Source organism: Tamandua tetradactyla, chromosome 5 (genome assembly GCF_023851605.1).
Source record: "Tamandua tetradactyla isolate mTamTet1 chromosome 5, mTamTet1.pri, whole genome shotgun sequence".
Taxonomy (NCBI): domain Eukaryota; kingdom Metazoa; phylum Chordata; class Mammalia; order Pilosa; family Myrmecophagidae; genus Tamandua; species Tamandua tetradactyla.
The window spans coordinates 144,173,921-144,190,413 of record NC_135331.1 but is presented as its reverse complement, the minus strand read 5'-3'; the positions used below and the strand labels follow the sequence as shown (position 1 = coordinate 144,190,413).

Below are 16,493 nucleotides of genomic sequence, written 5' to 3'. Positions count from 1 at the left end.
TGACCATGATGGGTACCCTTTGGAACTGGAGGAAAATTCTGGGGTCCCTGTAAAGCAAAAACAAACAAACAAAATAAGGCATGATTTGCTTTACTGGGTAGGGAAAAAATTTGGTTAGACGTACAGTAACCCTCCAGTGTTATAAGGGATAATGAAAACCAATGCATCTTCCAAATAAACTGCATCCTTGTTTGAATTTTGGATTGAACATGTGGGATTCATCTTAAAGATCATGAATAGTGAGAGAGAACATGCACTGAAACTCCATGGTCTGTGAGAGAAAGCTCTGAGCCTTAGTCTCCAACCCCAGCCCTTTTCTCTACTTTCTGTGTTGTCTCTGGGATCTGAGGCAGGCCACTTTCTCTGCAGTTCTGTTTTCTCATCTCTGAAATGAAGTCATTAAATTTTATGATATACAAAATTATTTCCAACTGTAAAATTCTGTTTCCAAGCTATTCTTACGCCTAGAAATGGCTCCATAAAAAGACAAAGATACTTTAAATGCTATTCCCTCAATCCATCCCCACTCCACCCTCCCTCTTTTCTCATCTGTTTGTTATATGCATAAAAAATGACTGTTATCAGTGATTATCCGGATCTGGGTTTGGGAGAGTGATTTTGGCTTTTCACTCATGTTGTATGAGATTTTTTCCCCCACCATAGCATTATATTTATTAAAAATGTTAATGCAAAATTACTTTTTTAATTTTTGTATTTCTAAGAATAAGATATCTGAAAGTCAAGTTAAAATAAACTCATCAAAGACAGATTGACTAAAATTGTTCTTTTGTCCTTTTCTGTTTTTCTGGTGAATAGCTTTTGATAAAATAATCTTAGAAAATCATCTGAAGAGATGAAACTCTCCCTCATTGTTCTAGCTCATTGGTGTAGAGGATGACAAGGCTTTATAAAAAGGAATATTCAACAAACTGTGTGCCTGTGAGCAGCTTTGCATTCCTTTTTCCAGTTTCAGTTCTCTTTTAATGTATACTGTCAACAGCAGCAGAGACACAAGACTTCTCATCTACGTGAAGAGCCAAAACAAAAGATCAGGTTACACCTGTTAGGCTAACGCTACCTTGGAAACCTCTAGACTCCATTTTCCTGGGCTTAAAGCACCAGCTTCCTCTCAGCAAAATAATAGAGTCAATTCATGACTTCTTTTTTAGTAGACAGCAAAATCCTGGGTCTCGTCTTCATCTCCACATCTGTGTCAAGAGGTAAGGTAAGCTTATTTCTCTCGTGAGGATTTGTTTATTTCTTTGAAAAAAATTCATCTCTTTTAATTGGGTAGTCATTGCCTCAAAGAAATCATCTTTCCAAAAAGTTTCAGACAGGGAAGTAATCTGAATTATTACACACCTCGAAATACTGCTATTCAGTTTTGTGCCCCACCGCGATGCCCTTTGTGGACAAGCTGCCACTAAGTAAAATGGCCCATTTGGAATGTGTGATTGACTTGAGGGCTACAGCGTGCTGTCTCCAAGTCAGGACACCTGGCCTCGGCACAGAGTGTGTGAGCTGATGTCAGTGAGTGGGCCTACGCGGTGCAGAGGACAGCCCAGGGCCCTTCAGCAAGCCTCTCTGGGTGGCGGGAGGAACACTGTTCCTAATAGGAGGACCTCAAAAAATGGCAATGCCTCTATTGACACAGGGAATTAAAACATCTTGCCAGAAGTGGATATGTACACTTGTGGGCCTGTGTAGGTACTACTTTCTAGTCAGTGTTTCTCACAGAACAATAATTAACTTTTAAAATTATACTGTTATTTACATGTGTAAAACCTAAACCAAGATGTAAAATTCTTAGGCTTATAGTTTTCATGCAGCTGTTCTTACAGAAGACAGATCAAACATCACAAAACCAATAAAATTAAAATTACTAAGTTTAGTAGACAAAAGATGTTTTGCTGAAATTAAATCAATACTCATTAAGAGTCAGATCCGACTGCAGAAGCCCACATTCTTTGGATTGGGCCTGCCTGTGCTACCACCGGCCAGGTGATGTCTTGTTCTTCCATTGGTCTGTGTTCAAACCTTCCTTCAGGCTGCACAACTGCCCACTGGGGCTTCATCTGGCTTTTTTTTACTTAAGCCTAAGCCATCATGTGTTGTTTCTCATAGGACCAGATGGTTAAAGCTCTGCAACTTGGTTCCAAAATGATTCTAAACACAATGCAAAGGGTCAAATAGTAAATATTTTAGCTTTGCAGGCTAAAATATCACCCCTATTGCAACTTCTCAACTCTGCTGTCATAGGGCAAAAACAGCCACAGACAGTAGTAAGTGAATGAGTGTAACCATGTGTCAGAAAAAACCTCTTTATTTACAAATCAGGGGGTGGGCTGGATTTGAACTGAGGGCTATGCTATTTGCCAAACTCTGGTAAACATGAGCACAGAATCCTGTGGTGGTCTTTCGTTACGAGCTGGTTGGTCATTGGTGTAGTTGTTTTGTTTTTAGCATCATAGAAACAATCATACACAAATAAACTTCTCATAGACCCTTGAGAATACATCTATAGATCCTTAGGAAACCAAAGATTTCAGGTTGAGAAATAATGCCTTAGGGACTTTCCAAACATGCCATCTCTAAAAATGAAAATACCTTGTTTTCAAACAGGGAATTAAAGTGCTTACAAGTGTTAGTACTAGGTGGGGGCCTAGAGATGAGCAAAGTGCTACAAACGTGGCAAGTGGGTCCATGAAAGGAAAACTCTTTCCTTCGGTGTTTTATGATTTGCATGTGGGGTAGGACAGTGAATTATAGATGGAGCAGACAATCCAGTGCTCTGTGAGGAACTGGAGACCAGCCACTCAGGACCTGGCATCTGCTGTTGGCTTTTCTGCTGACTTACTGAAAGTCTTGGATGAGTCTCCTACCTCCCTAGGATTCAGTTTCTTCATCAGTAAATTGAGGTTCAGACATAACATGAAAGAGGATGAGGATGAGTATAATATGAGATGCTGTGTGCTTTGGAAATGGTCAAGCACTATCCAAGCTCAGGCACTATTTCACTAAGAGGTGAAAGCAGTTGGGTATGGAGGTTGATGGGGTATTTGTCACTGACAGCCTGCAAGGCAATTGGAAATCCAGTGCCACTGAACACAGATTTCAAAACAGTGCTTTTTGGCAGTTGCAAAGCAGTTCTCTGGCTCCTGGCAGTGCTAAGGCCTCTTGGACAAGTGTTCATGGTCACTCAAAAGGCAGAGGGGCACTTGATAGGGACTGCCTTCCCACCCAGAAGTCAGCTTACCTGCCGTTGCTTGAATCACACATGATGAGAAGCCTCCTGTGTGAGGAGGGAAGTTGATGCCATGTTCACTGGTCATCCTACAGTAAAAGAGGGACAGGCTAGCTATTCAGCAGGGATCTGAATAGTTGAGGGCTGGTACTCAGTTCTGACGGTTCAGAGACTCAGGTTTATAGGTTACCTATAAACAAATCTACTGCAAAGGACTCATCTCCATTAACCATGCCCACAGGAGCCTGATTTACAAAGCAGATACCAACTTACCCATGAGGATTCAGCTCTCCTGAGACTGAAATTCCTGTGTCTAATCCCAGGAGAACTTCCTTGCACAATTTAAGGAATCTGGGAGAAAAACCATTACTTAGAAGGCTGCTTGGTAAACTGAAGTAATAAGAACAAGATAACTGTAAAGGCATTTAATCCAGGGTTTGGAAAAGCCACATGAACTATCCTTGCCCCATATTCATATTGGTGGTAGTGGCTTATTTTCTGAACCTAAAAATCTCCACCCATTCTCACATTAGCTTTGACAGTAGCTTATTATATTTGTCATAAGGGTTGAATCAGAAAACCCAAGTTTCCTTGGTTGCAGGGGAGTGATTATTTTATATCTGCATGCTACAGAGTCTTTTCCCCATGTATAGCATTATGTAGATACCAAGAAGAGTCATATAGTTTCTCTCCACCTATGCTTCAGATGAACCTCTAGGCTTTTGTTAATCCTTGTGGCCATGCCAGTAAACTTGTGACAAGACCACACAGTTGACTAGTTCCTACCTGTTTTTTCACTTACAAGCCATTTTATGAAATACTGCTGGTTGCTATGATCAGATTATATAGTTTCCAGGGTACCCCAGGAAAACATTATAAATTCTGTCTTTGGAGTGGATTTCACCTATAAATGGTCTGTCTTTTCCCATAATGAATTTTACTCATTTCACACTTAAAGGAGATGTTCATCTCCAAATTCTGAGTTCCTAATCATAGCCTAGCTGTGCTCTCACTCCATGATGTTACATTTTATGGAGGTCTGTTTTTGTATTATTTTTCTTTTCTCAAGCCTGTTAGGCTATGGCCTATTCTTTCTGTTTTTACAAACAGATGATCAGATTCTTAATATCTCTTGATAAGTTAATAAAACCTTGGAAGAGCTGATGGGAACTTATTGGTTGAGTTTCTGAAGGGCCTTCAAATCTTTACTTTTTCTGATGATTAAGATGATATTTAGATTATTGATAGTTTGTTATATACCATGTGCTATCCTAAGTGCTTCAAATGAACATACTTCCAACATTTCTACTCACTTCTATCATTTTACTCATAGAAGCAAGTTCCTTCTAAGAGAGTGGAATTTGACAAATACAGATTTATGTCCTTTAGGTTGTCATTTGGTTGTGACTTCTGGATTTGCAGCACACAAGGAACAGTTATTTTAAAGCTTGCATTCTTCTCCTCCAAAGCCCCCATTCTGAGCACTATATTGGTATCTGCTGTGATGAGGAGGATGAAAACAATTTGTCAGTAATCAGGCCCCCCTTAGTACATGTGACCTGCACCTACACATACACTCTGTCTCCATTTCCCAGACACATAATTCAGCATTTTTAATAAAATTATGAAATATTTGAATCAACAATGATTCACTTGTTTGAGAAAATAGAAATGAACAGATATTTTCTAACCATCAATATTAATATGATAAACAGCAGAGAAAAATGAAAATCACACACTTTAATTTCTTATCTTTTAGGTGAATTCTCTTAGTGTGGTAATTAGGGAGAAATAAGGTCTGAGAACGGTGAGTGACTTATTCTATGGCAAAGAACAAAGACAGTAGGGATGAATATTTCACCTGAGATTCAGCTTTGCTGCTGCTTTAGTAAATTCAGTTAATAAATATTCCTTAAAGAGCGACTTTATGCTAGCATTTTGGAGGATGTAAAAACAAATAGAAGAATATGGTTTCCAATTCTAAGCAACATATAAAGCTCCTTTGAGAGGGGAAATATAAAGGAGATATTTAAGATGCTATATCAAATGCTAAAATACATGCTAGGGTGTAGGAGGCTACAGAATCTGAGCAGAGAAAAGCCCCAGTTGGGGAGGCGGCAAGGAGGAGGTAGGGTCCCAGGGCAGAGAGGAGAGAGGAGAAGTGTGAGCAAGTGCACAGGGATAAGAACAAGGGGTGGGGTTAAGATGCAAGACATGGGGTGAGGGCAAGTGGGGTGTGTGAACCATCTGACCAAAGTAGGTGCTGGCTAGTGTCAGTAGACATAGTGTGTAAGAATATGTAGGACCTTGACCATCAAGGTGAGAATTTGCAACTTATCCCAATAGTGTTATAGGATCCATAGTACAGTCCTGAGCAGAGGAATAAATAACAGGATGAAAACAGTGATGTAATGCAGCAGCTAAGGGCAGAATGGATCTTAGGAGTCGGGGGACCATTGTCAACTTGCTTTTAAGATGAGGCAGGATGGTCTGTATCTCAGGTCCAGTCAGGAGTTAAGAGGAAGAGAGGACCCCAAAACAGGCATGCTGAGTTTAATGGAGAAGGAAATGACATTTAATTCAAGTGGATGCAAAGAGACTGGGGTATAAGGGGAAGAATGATTGAGGTTACAAGTGTTTCTGAGGAAGTTTCCGAGTCCTAGGAGGCCATGTCTCCATTTTTTGCTTAATTTTGTACTGCTATTTAGTCACTGGATGTGCAATAGTGAGTAGTCCAGGTTCTTGCTTGGATTGCCAGATAAAATATAGATTTCCCAGTTAAATCTGGATTTCAGATAAACAATTTTTTATTATAAGTAACCGCAAAGTTGCATGACATATTACCTTATTCATTATTAATCTGAAATTCAAATTTAACTGGGTGTCCTATATTTTTTATTTGCTAAGTCCGGCAGCCCTTGTCCCTTCCCTTATGGAACACATAGCTTATACAGATATTCACATAAAAAATATGTGATTACAAGTTACAAGTGACATGAGGGAAAAGAATTCAAGAATACCAAGAAGGCAAGAATATCAAGGAAGACCTAATTTAGACTGAGCGTGGGGGGTTAGGCAGGAAAACCCTCTCTGAGATAGGTGAAGAGGGGCAAGAGTTTTGCACACAGAGGAAACAGGACTGATATAGGGTCTAAAGAAGGAACTGAAAGAAGGGAGCAAGCCCAGAATTCAGAATACCTTGGAGATGTACAAGATAAAGTTGGAGAAACAGCTAGGTGCACCATTATGCAGGGCTTTGTAGTCCATGTAGGCATTTGCCCTTCCTCCTGCCCTTAAATATAGTTAGAAGCCATGGTAGGGTGTTTTTTGTTTGTTTGTTTGTTTTTTGCATGGGTAGGCACCGAGAATCGAACCCCAGTCGGCATGGCAGGGGAGAACTCTGCCTGCTGAGCCACTGTGGCCCACCCCAAGGTAGGGTTTTATGGAGTGAAGTGAGATGATATAATCTCCATTTTAGATGTTCATCTGGTTACCAAATGGAGAATGGATTGCAGAGGCCAAGAATGAAAACATGGGAGGCAGTCAGGAAGCAATTATGAATTATGGTGGCTTATATTAGGGTGATGGCAGTGTAGATGAGAGAATGAAAAGTTTTGGTATAAATTTAAAGGTAGAAACTTTGGACATGGATAGAGATAAGGGGTTAGGACAGAGAGAAAGGTGAAGAACAACTTCTAAGTTTCTGGATTCAACACTTGGGCAGGTGGTGGTACAATTTACTGATATAGAAGGCACTGGAGGAGGAGCAGAACTTTTTAGGGGATGGTGGTGGAAGGAGGTGGAGTGACAACAAGAGTTCACTTTTGGGCATTTTAACTTTATGAAATGACATCCTAGTGCAGATGACAAGGAGGTGGCTGGAGCTCAGAGAGGAGAGGTCTAGACTGGAGATACATAATTTGGGAAGTCATTGACATGTATGAGAAGGCAAGGACCATTTAAGAAGACTGGCCATAGAATCTTCCTAAATTCTTTCAGGTGTACTTTGATAAGCTTGGTTTATAAGCATCTATTCTATAAACAGCTTTCTTCAATTGTTACAAAAACCAAATACACAAGAAACAGTGATGGCTTTCTGATTTCTTAGTGTTTCTTATTTATTCGGTTTATTTTTTCAGATTTCATTTTGTACGTTCTTACTGGGAAAAGTTTGGGCAATGCAGAAAATTTTAACTTGAAATCATTCATAAAAATTTTATTCATTGATAGGCATTATTAATATTTTGTTGTTTGGCTCTTTTGCCCTTTTCTACTCCCTATACCAACTTTTCTTGAATGTTCAGGTTATATGGGCCTCTACTATTTCCTTATATTTTTAAGTAGGCGTCCTTCCCTCACACACACATATATTTTTGATTTAGATCAAATGTTTAGGAAAAAAATTGCAACTTTCCAAAATTTTTCCTGATATAGAGAATATTGGGTATTTTATTTTCTGAAAATGTTTGATTAATTTAATTTTCCAAATTAAATCCTGTTGAAGTTGACAGCTACTTCTTAAGAGAAAACATAGAAGAAATGGGGCATTCGAATTGGTAAGTGGAAACACTTAAAAAAAAGAAAAGGTAGAAATCCTTGGAGATTGAGGGATAAAATAAAGGCCTAATGAAAAATAAGGAGACAATTAGATTGAGATAAAAATATTGAGCTAATGCTATTTTCAAATGTTTTAAGGGCTGTTATATGGAGATGTCTGATTATTGTCCACCTGCAGAAGAAGAGAGCTAGAAGAAAAATGTATTCAACTTGCATATGGAAAGACTTGACTTTAACATAAAGAAGAGATTTTAAATGGCAAAATAAGAAAATGATGCTTTAATACCCAGTGAATACCGACCATGTGTCATGGGTAAACATGGGCTTCAGCTGTATTGGTTCATGAAGGCCTCACACCCACCCACGATGGGGGTGCTATTGTCATCACAGTTGAGCTTGGACTTGAACACTAGCAGTCCAGTGCTCTGCCCTCGCTCTTTTCTACAATGCTAAACCACCTCGGATAAAACAAACTAATATAAGGACATCCTCTTAAGAAAAGCCATTGTCTTTATATCAGCAAACAGTATGATAATAGGATGGACATTTATCAGTCAAGTGATGTTATAATCCTGACATATTTGATGGCATCAGTCCTTTAATTCTATTCAATGACCATTTGCTTTCTTACTGCTTTTCTTTCAGCAAAGTAGTCTGGTTCCAGTCTCACACTTCTCTCATTTCTAAAGTGCCCAGTAGAGTACTTTCAGATGTTTTGTAGAATTATGTAAATATCCTCTTGAGAAATGAGGACAAATGCCCAATGACATATTGCAGGGAAATATAATGGCTTTTTTTTTCTTTTTATGCTCTAGTCAAAATCTAAATTTTGTAACAAATAAACATTTTTTCTTTAGTCTCACACATAAGGTGACATTTTAAAGTATTAGTTATCATCTATTTTCAGCACCCTGCAATAATGACAATCCTTTGTTCTTCCTCATGCAAAACCATTTTTTAAATTTGTACATTGTACCTTTCACTATTATTATACACTCTAGGCATTCCTAGATAATACCATCTCGACCTTTAACATCTATCTTTCTTTCTGATTTCATTTATGTCCCCAGCCCTCCTCCCTCTATCATTCTCACATGCAACTTCATTCAATGTTTTAATATAATTACATTACAGTTAGGTAGTATTGTGCTGTCCATTTCTGAGTTTTTGTATACAGTCCTGTTGCACAGTCCATATCCCTTCAGCTCCAATTACCCACTATCTTGCCCTATTTCTATCTCCTGATGGTCTCTGTTACCAATGACATATTCCAACTTTATTCACTAATGTCGGTTCATAGAGACATTAACCTTTCAGATTTGAGAATCCTTTTTATTTAATACAATTTTGTTTGTCTTCTGAAAACCAAGGACATTGAAATATTTATTTCCTGCTGAATAGAGCATTGTGTACATGTTCTTTGTTTTGTCTGAAAACACCTCTTAACCATCATACAACTTCCCAGGCTCTAGCATGTGGACCTGCTGCATATTGTTCCCTCAGTAAGGGATAATTTGATGTGCTTCCACAGGTGTGCTATTATAACATTATCCCAATTTTCCTAACTCCCTGGCTCACCTAACCACTATTTCCATGAGACTCTTTTGGCTGAGTTTATGGAGAAAGCAAGAAGTGATTATTTTTGTAATAGGAGTTAGGGCCTTAATTGAGAAGAAATTCACCTGAAAAAGCAAAAGGAAAATTAACACAGACCTGGAACTCTAGCCCACATCTGATTATAGTAGCAAATTTAGAACCAATTGAATGGTTCTCAATCTAGGAAGAGTTTGCTATCATACCTCACCCCCAACCTCCAGGGCATTTGACAAGGTCTGGAGATATTCTTGGTTGCCACAGCTGGAGGTGGTCTACTGGCATCTAGTGGGAAGAGGTTAAGAATGCTGCCAAATATCATATAATGCATATGGCAGCTCCCCTCCACCCCCAGGCTCCCATAGCAAAGAATTATCCAACCCAAAATGTGGATAGTGCTGCTGTTGAGATATACCCTATTTTAGAGTAACAAAAATTGGATTTGAACACTGCCCAGTATCTTACATTTATGACCTTCGGAAAGTGGTTCATTTCTCAGAGTTTACTTCCTCCTTTAAATCAAAATAACCACTATCATAAAACAAACAAACAAAAAACCCTCACATTTCCCAGATGGTTGAAAGAGACCAATACAAGGACACTGAAACGAGTGCTAAGCATTTTATGGGCAAAATAAACAAAAATCAGGGCCCAACCCAGGAGTTCAATTATAAGACAAGATGGAAGCTGTCAGTACCAGTAAGACAATGTCATGAAATGAAAAAGAAGGTTCTCCAGGTTCCTGTCAGAAAAACAGACAGAAAGAGATGCAAGAATTGAAGATGTACTGGGAAGGGGAGTAGAAATAATGAAATAGGAAATAGAAAGTGTGTGGGTTGTTCAGGTGAGAGTGATTTCAGCAGTGATTTGGAGGTGAATTTGAGAGATATTTAGGAGGAAACAAAAGATCTTGGGGAGCAATTAAAACAGGATTATGAGAGAAGTGTCCAGGATGAATGCAAGTTCCCAGGCTTGGGTATCTAGGTGTTGGTGATGCCATTCAACAAGATAAGGAAATGAAAGGGCAAGGGAATTAATTCAGCTGTAGACAAATCAAGTTTGAGTAGCCTTGGGGACATTTTGATGATAATCAAGTCATTAGCTATGGAGATCTTTAGCAGGCAAAGATTTGGGAGTCAGGAACTGTCCGTGGTAACTGAATCTATGGGAATGAGTGAGATTTTCCACGGACAAAATGCAGTGAGAAAAGAGCAGAGAACAGAACTTTAAGTGCCGCACAAAAGAAACTAAGTTGACACAATCAGAGTAGAGCCACAGGAAAAAAGGTAGAGTATCATGGAAATCAAAACTGAATTATTTCAAGAACATAACAAGCACATGCAACAATGTCAAATATCACAGAAAAATCAAATGAGATCTGTAGTGTCCAGAAGATTTGGTAGTTTCAGTGGTTAGTTCTGAGTTTAGCAAGAAAAGTTCAGTGCAACAGTGAGCAGAAAAACTAGACTCGTTGAGCTGAGGGGCAGAAACAAGGGATAAAGGAAGATAGAGTGGCTGTCAGAAGAGAAGCAATGAAGATTTCCTCCCATTAAAGATTTACAACACAGACATATTTATATGCTGAGAGTAAGGAGAGAATGGAGATTAAAGATACCAAATACACAAGAGGGAAAATGAATAGTTCAAGGACGAGTACAGAGCCAGAATGATTATTTTTTAGGTAAATTATTTTTAGGGTAAAGAAGGTAAGTTGGGCATGGGTGTTGGTCAGTTTGGCAAGATGAGTGAGCCTGAATTTGAGAAAGTTCATATTGGAAATCCTCATTTTTTACTATAAATTTGTAGGCAGGGCCAGCTGCTGGTATAGGAATGGGGACTTAAGAGCAAGTGGGGCAGGGAAGAACCCTTAAGGGTTGGGGAGGGGCATTATTGAGTAAAGAATATTACTTCAAGAAGGCAGCATGTGAAAGACTTCTACAGGTACCAGGGTCACCTTGAAATTCATATCTAATTCTTTACAGACAACAACAGAACCTATCCACCTTTAGAAGGCAGCAATAAACCAGAAGAATTTTGCCAATGACAGAATTGTTTGAGAATGGGGAAGCATGGCATGGGGTGGGGTGGGGTGGGTGTGAGGAGAATTTGACCACCCAAATCCTAAATTAAAGTGGACATGGACTCAATTATTTTCATGGACCAGTTGTGTCATCTCCTTATAGAAAAGCAAATTTATTTTCTATGGGATTCTTACAAAGCATTCAACATCCAGAGTTAATAATGCATATGTTGGAGTTTATCCTCCATATAATGCCTCAAGACAGTAGAAATTGTTAGTGGAATAGAAATAAATGGATTACAATGAAATTGCTTTCTTTTGCAGAGTTTTGCCACCTTTGAGTCTGAGTCATGAGTTGGATGTTTCTCAGAGACCTCCTAAGTGGAGTAAATAAATATTCAACAGGGATTGGGCGAATTTGGCTGGCTGTGGTATTCATCTTCCGTTTGCTGGTCTACATGGTGGCAGCAGAACACGTGTGGAAAGATGAGCAGAAAGAGTTTGAGTGCAACGTTAGACAGCCTGGTTGTGAAAATGTGTGTTTTGACTACTTTTTCCCCATCTCTCAGGTGAGACTTTGGGCCTTACAGCTCATCATGGTCTCCACACCTTCACTTCTGGTGGTTCTACATGTAGCCTATCGAGAGGGTAGAGAGAAAAGGCACAGAAAGAAACTTTATATCAGCCCAGGTACAATGGATGGTGGCCTATGGTACACTTACCTTATCAGCCTCATTGTTAAAACTGGTTTTGAAATGGGTTTCCTAGTTTTGTTTTACAAGCTGTACAATGGCTTTAGTGTTCCTTACCTTGTGAAGTGTGATTTAAAGCCTTGCCCCAACACTGTGGACTGCTTCATCTCCAAACCCACCGAGAAAACCATCTTTATCTTCTTCTTGGTCATTGCCTCATCCCTGTGTATTGTGTTGAATATCATCGAACTGAGTTTTTTGGTTCTCAAGTGCTTTATAAAGTGCTGCCTCCAACAATACTCTAAAAAACTCAAGTTGTCAGGATGTGAGTGTCACAGCCTCTGATTTGTCAAATGTGGTAATACAGGTGCCCGCCCCTCTACTCCATCATCACAATTCAGATTCGACTATAGCACACCCCAGCAACCTGAAGCAAAGTGATTTTGTGACACACAAGAGGGTTAAACGAAAATCAACACCCTCCAAGTAAGATCTAGCAGGGCTGTAAAACTAAGACGATTGGCCTTAATACCATTATTTGGGAGGAACTTAAAAACTGCAATATACTCTCAGTAGTGAACACTAGACAGAAGTCTTACTGTTTCATTGTAGGCTCATCTATTATGTGGATACATATGTTGTGTTTGAATAATTTTAAGTTAGTCTAAAGACATACAACTAACATCATTCTTTTAAGTGCTTAGATCTCTCAACTGGAAAATATAAAAAGTGATACTTCTGACAAATGGAACAGACTGTAAACTGTAGTCAGGACACTGGCAATCTTTCCAAAGTACAAGTCAAGTTTCCACTCACTCAGTCCTACATATTCTTTATAGAAAAAGATTATGGGGCAGGGTGGATAGCAGCTAATCAGGTGCACACAGGCCTATCCAGTGAGCAGGCCCTGTCTGGGGAAAAGGCCACAGAGCTGGGTAGTCTTAGCAGTTTAGGTAACACAATATGTGTGAACTAGAAGGATGAACGTCATCATTTTAGAAGTGTCCAGGTACAGATATTGCTGTGAGGTATACCACTTAAGCTTCAACCAACAGACATGTAAATGATTTCTCTAGAATCATGAGGGAAGGCAGGACCCAAAGAAGGAAATATACTGATAGGAGGGGAGACCCAGAGAAAGAATTTCTCACTTGACAATTACTTAAGACTTCTCTCTAACCATAAGAAAGTTGAAATAACTTTGTAAATTTCCATGCTGTTGGGCCTTTTTATAATGAGGAATTCACAGTATACTAAATAATAGTTTGTCTATGATTTCTTAGTACATCTCCCTCCAGGGTAGATATTAATACATGCCCTATGCTATTACACTGGTGTAAAAAATGTAAAAGTTATTATAACTTGTATGGAAAACTATAGCTTTCTTTTACTTTTAGAGATTTAAAAAATGTACAGGTATATTCTCTTTGAATTTAATGCTCTAACACAGTTGCATTTCTCCAGAATAAAAATGAAATGATTGTTACTGATATCTTTGCTTGGCAGCACTGTGTATGACTATTCTGTGAAAGAAAGCATGTTCTTAGAATTTCAGAACAGGATTTGAAACACTACTTGGCAAAGATAACTCAGAAATCATTCTTCTCCACTGGGAATTTCTTAATGAAAAGTCAGTGCATAAATTCAACTTCCCCAAGTTGAATTCTTGATATTCTCACAGGCAGTGTGGACAACCAAAGCTATAGGTTGACCCCCAGTCTTGGGGTTCGTTCATATGAAACTTAACCCCACAAAGGATAGGTCAAGTCTACTTAAAATTTAGGCCTAACAGTCACCCCCAAGAGAGCCTCTTTTGTTGCTCAGATGTGGCCTCTCTCTCCAGCCAACACAACAAGCAATCTCACCACCCTCCCCCTGTCTACGTGGGACATGACTCCCAGGGGTGTGGACCTTCCTGGCAACATGGGACAGAAATCCTAGAATGAGCTGAGACTCAGCATCAAGGGATTGAGAAAAATCCTAGAATGAGCTGAGACCCAGCATCAAGGGATTGAGAAAACCTTCTCGACCAAAAGGGGTAAGAATGAAATGAGACAAAGTGTCAACGGCTGAGAGATTCCAAACAGAGTTGAGAGGTTATCCTGGAGGTTATTCTTACACATTAAGTAGATATCACCTTGTTATTCAAGATGTAATGGAGAGGCTGGAGGGAACTGCCTGAAAATGTAGGTGTGTTCCAGTAGCCATGTTTCTTGAGGATGATTGAATAATGATATAGCTTTCACAATGTGACTGTGTGATTGTGAAAACCTTATGTCTGATGTGTCCTTTTATCTACCTTGTCAACAGACGAGTACAACATATGGAATAAAAATAAATAATAGGGGGAACAAATGTTAAAATAAATTTAGTTTGAAATGGTAATGAAAGCAAGGGGTAAGGGGTATTGTATGTATAATCTCTTTTTTTCTGTTTTTGTTTTATTTCTTTTTCTATTGCTTTTTTTCTGAATTGATGCAAATGTTCTAAGAAATGATGAATATGCAGCTAAGTGGTGATATTGTGAATTACTGATTATATATGTTAATGTTTTAGTTCGTTTGTTAATTTTTTTTAATTAATAAATTTAAAAATGTAATTTTAACCAGTGGACAATGAGGGGGGGGGGTAAGGGGTATGGTATGTATTAGTTTTTCTTTTCTCTCTTTTTTTTAAATTTTATTTTTCTGGAATGATGCAAATGTTCTAAAAATGATCATGGTGATGAATACACAACTACGTGATGATATTGTGGGCCATGGATTGTAGTTTGTATGGAATGTATGCATGTTAAGATTTCTCAATAAAAATATTTTAAAGAAATATAATTTAACTAAAAACCCAATAATGTCATGTCTTTCATGACCCATGCTCTTTAGAAGAAACGCCTCATTATGATTGATGCATAATGAGGATTATTTAGGTCTTTATGTGGTCCACAGACATGTCACCAGCAGTGGTCATAATCAGTGTCTTCAAGATTGTGTCCTGGACAATGGTAAGTGAACTTTGTCATTTTCACATTTCTTTAATTTATAGCATAGATCTCTGGTGGCCTCACAAGCCTAAAACCTTGTACTTCACCATTTTACATGAAAACATCTTGCCTCCACAATGCAGGAAATCATTGAAGGATTTATTTAAAGAAAATTTGTGTGTATGTGACAGGGATAAGTTGTTAAAGAGGTTTAAGGTTTTTGAGGTCCTGATAGTGGCACAGAATCTAGAAAACAGGGTTTAGTAGGCAGATCTGGAATGGAGAAGAGGGACTTTCTCAGTCTGAGAATGAGTTTGTTGCCAAAATGTTTTTCTGGATTACTTATGACAAGATCTACACAAGCAGAAAGGTTTGATTGCTTGGATATAAACATTTCTTGCTTTTTCACTTTGAACAGAGAAGAAACTGAAAGGTAATATGAGCAAGGGCAAAGAAATGAAATTTAAATAGGAAAGTGAGTGTTTTTTTTCTTATTGGTACTGTCTTAATTTACAAAATGTTTTTCTGTATGAATACTCTGAATGCTCTCTCGGTGTCATTGAAGACCCAAAGTGTTTGTGAGCAACTGGCAGTTTAATTTTGCTATCTTTATTTGATTTTTCTTATCAATAACTAAATATTTATTGAACACCTAGGAGCAAGACATTGTGCTATATACCTTATATGATATTATACAAAATTTCTGCCTCAAAAAACAAATGTCCACTTCCAAAAAGGAGCATGAAGGTGAAGATGAGGTGGAGGGCCTTATACCTGTGTCCTGCACCTGTGCGCATTGTCTCATGTGATACACCCTTCAACCTTACAGGGTGCACATAGCCCATCATAACCTCTGGGATGAGAAAGTGAGACCTGGAAATGCAATCACTTTTTCACAGATATAGAGCTAGAAAAAGCAGAGCTGGCAATCAAACTCAGGCCATTCCTCACCATATCAGGCATCCTACATCTCTAAATAAAAGTCTCCCTAATTCAAGTCTTCATTCCTGACTTGAAGTGATTATTTTGACTGCCCAACACCTGTCCCCACAATCTTTCTGATTTCAGGCCTTGCCCTTGGCCTGGGAGTTCTTCTAATTGTAGACAGAGGGAAAAGTTTAAGTGCTTGTAGAAAAGAATGCCTAGGGCTGCAAGTGGCTATGGTTACAGTTTTCCTGAAAAAAAAAAAAATGAGGCCAACCCAGAAAAAAAAAGATTTTCAAGATGAGATGGGAGGGACAAAGGGCAAAGGCCTGAGGGTATTTGAATTCCTATTTGGCTCCACCCCTACCCTTTCTGCTGTTTAGTTACATAAAAGATAAATTAGACTTTTTTACTTATGCTGGTTCAAGTTGGGTTTTTGTGTCTTACAATTGAAAGGGTCCTAATAAAACCATGTTCTTCTTAAAT

The 16,493-nt window shown here is 38.6% G+C and overlaps 1 protein-coding gene across 2 annotated transcripts; it reads left to right on the top strand.

Moving 5' to 3' along the window:
* Positions 1-1,111: 1,111 nt before the first annotated feature.
* On the top strand, positions 1,112-14,505 carry GJB7 (gap junction protein beta 7). Of its 2 annotated transcripts, none has more exons than XM_077159270.1 (2): positions 1,112-1,220; positions 11,739-14,505. In XM_077159270.1, the coding sequence occupies exon 2, from the start codon at positions 11,765-11,767 to the stop codon at positions 12,449-12,451; it is 687 nt and encodes a 228-aa protein (XP_077015385.1). In that variant the 5' UTR covers positions 1,112-1,220; positions 11,739-11,764; the 3' UTR covers positions 12,452-14,505. The 2 variants fall into 2 exon arrangements, with proteins under 2 accessions (XP_077015385.1, XP_077015387.1); XM_077159272.1 differs by having other exon boundaries at positions 1,112-1,225.
* Positions 14,506-16,493: the final 1,988 nt, after the last annotated feature.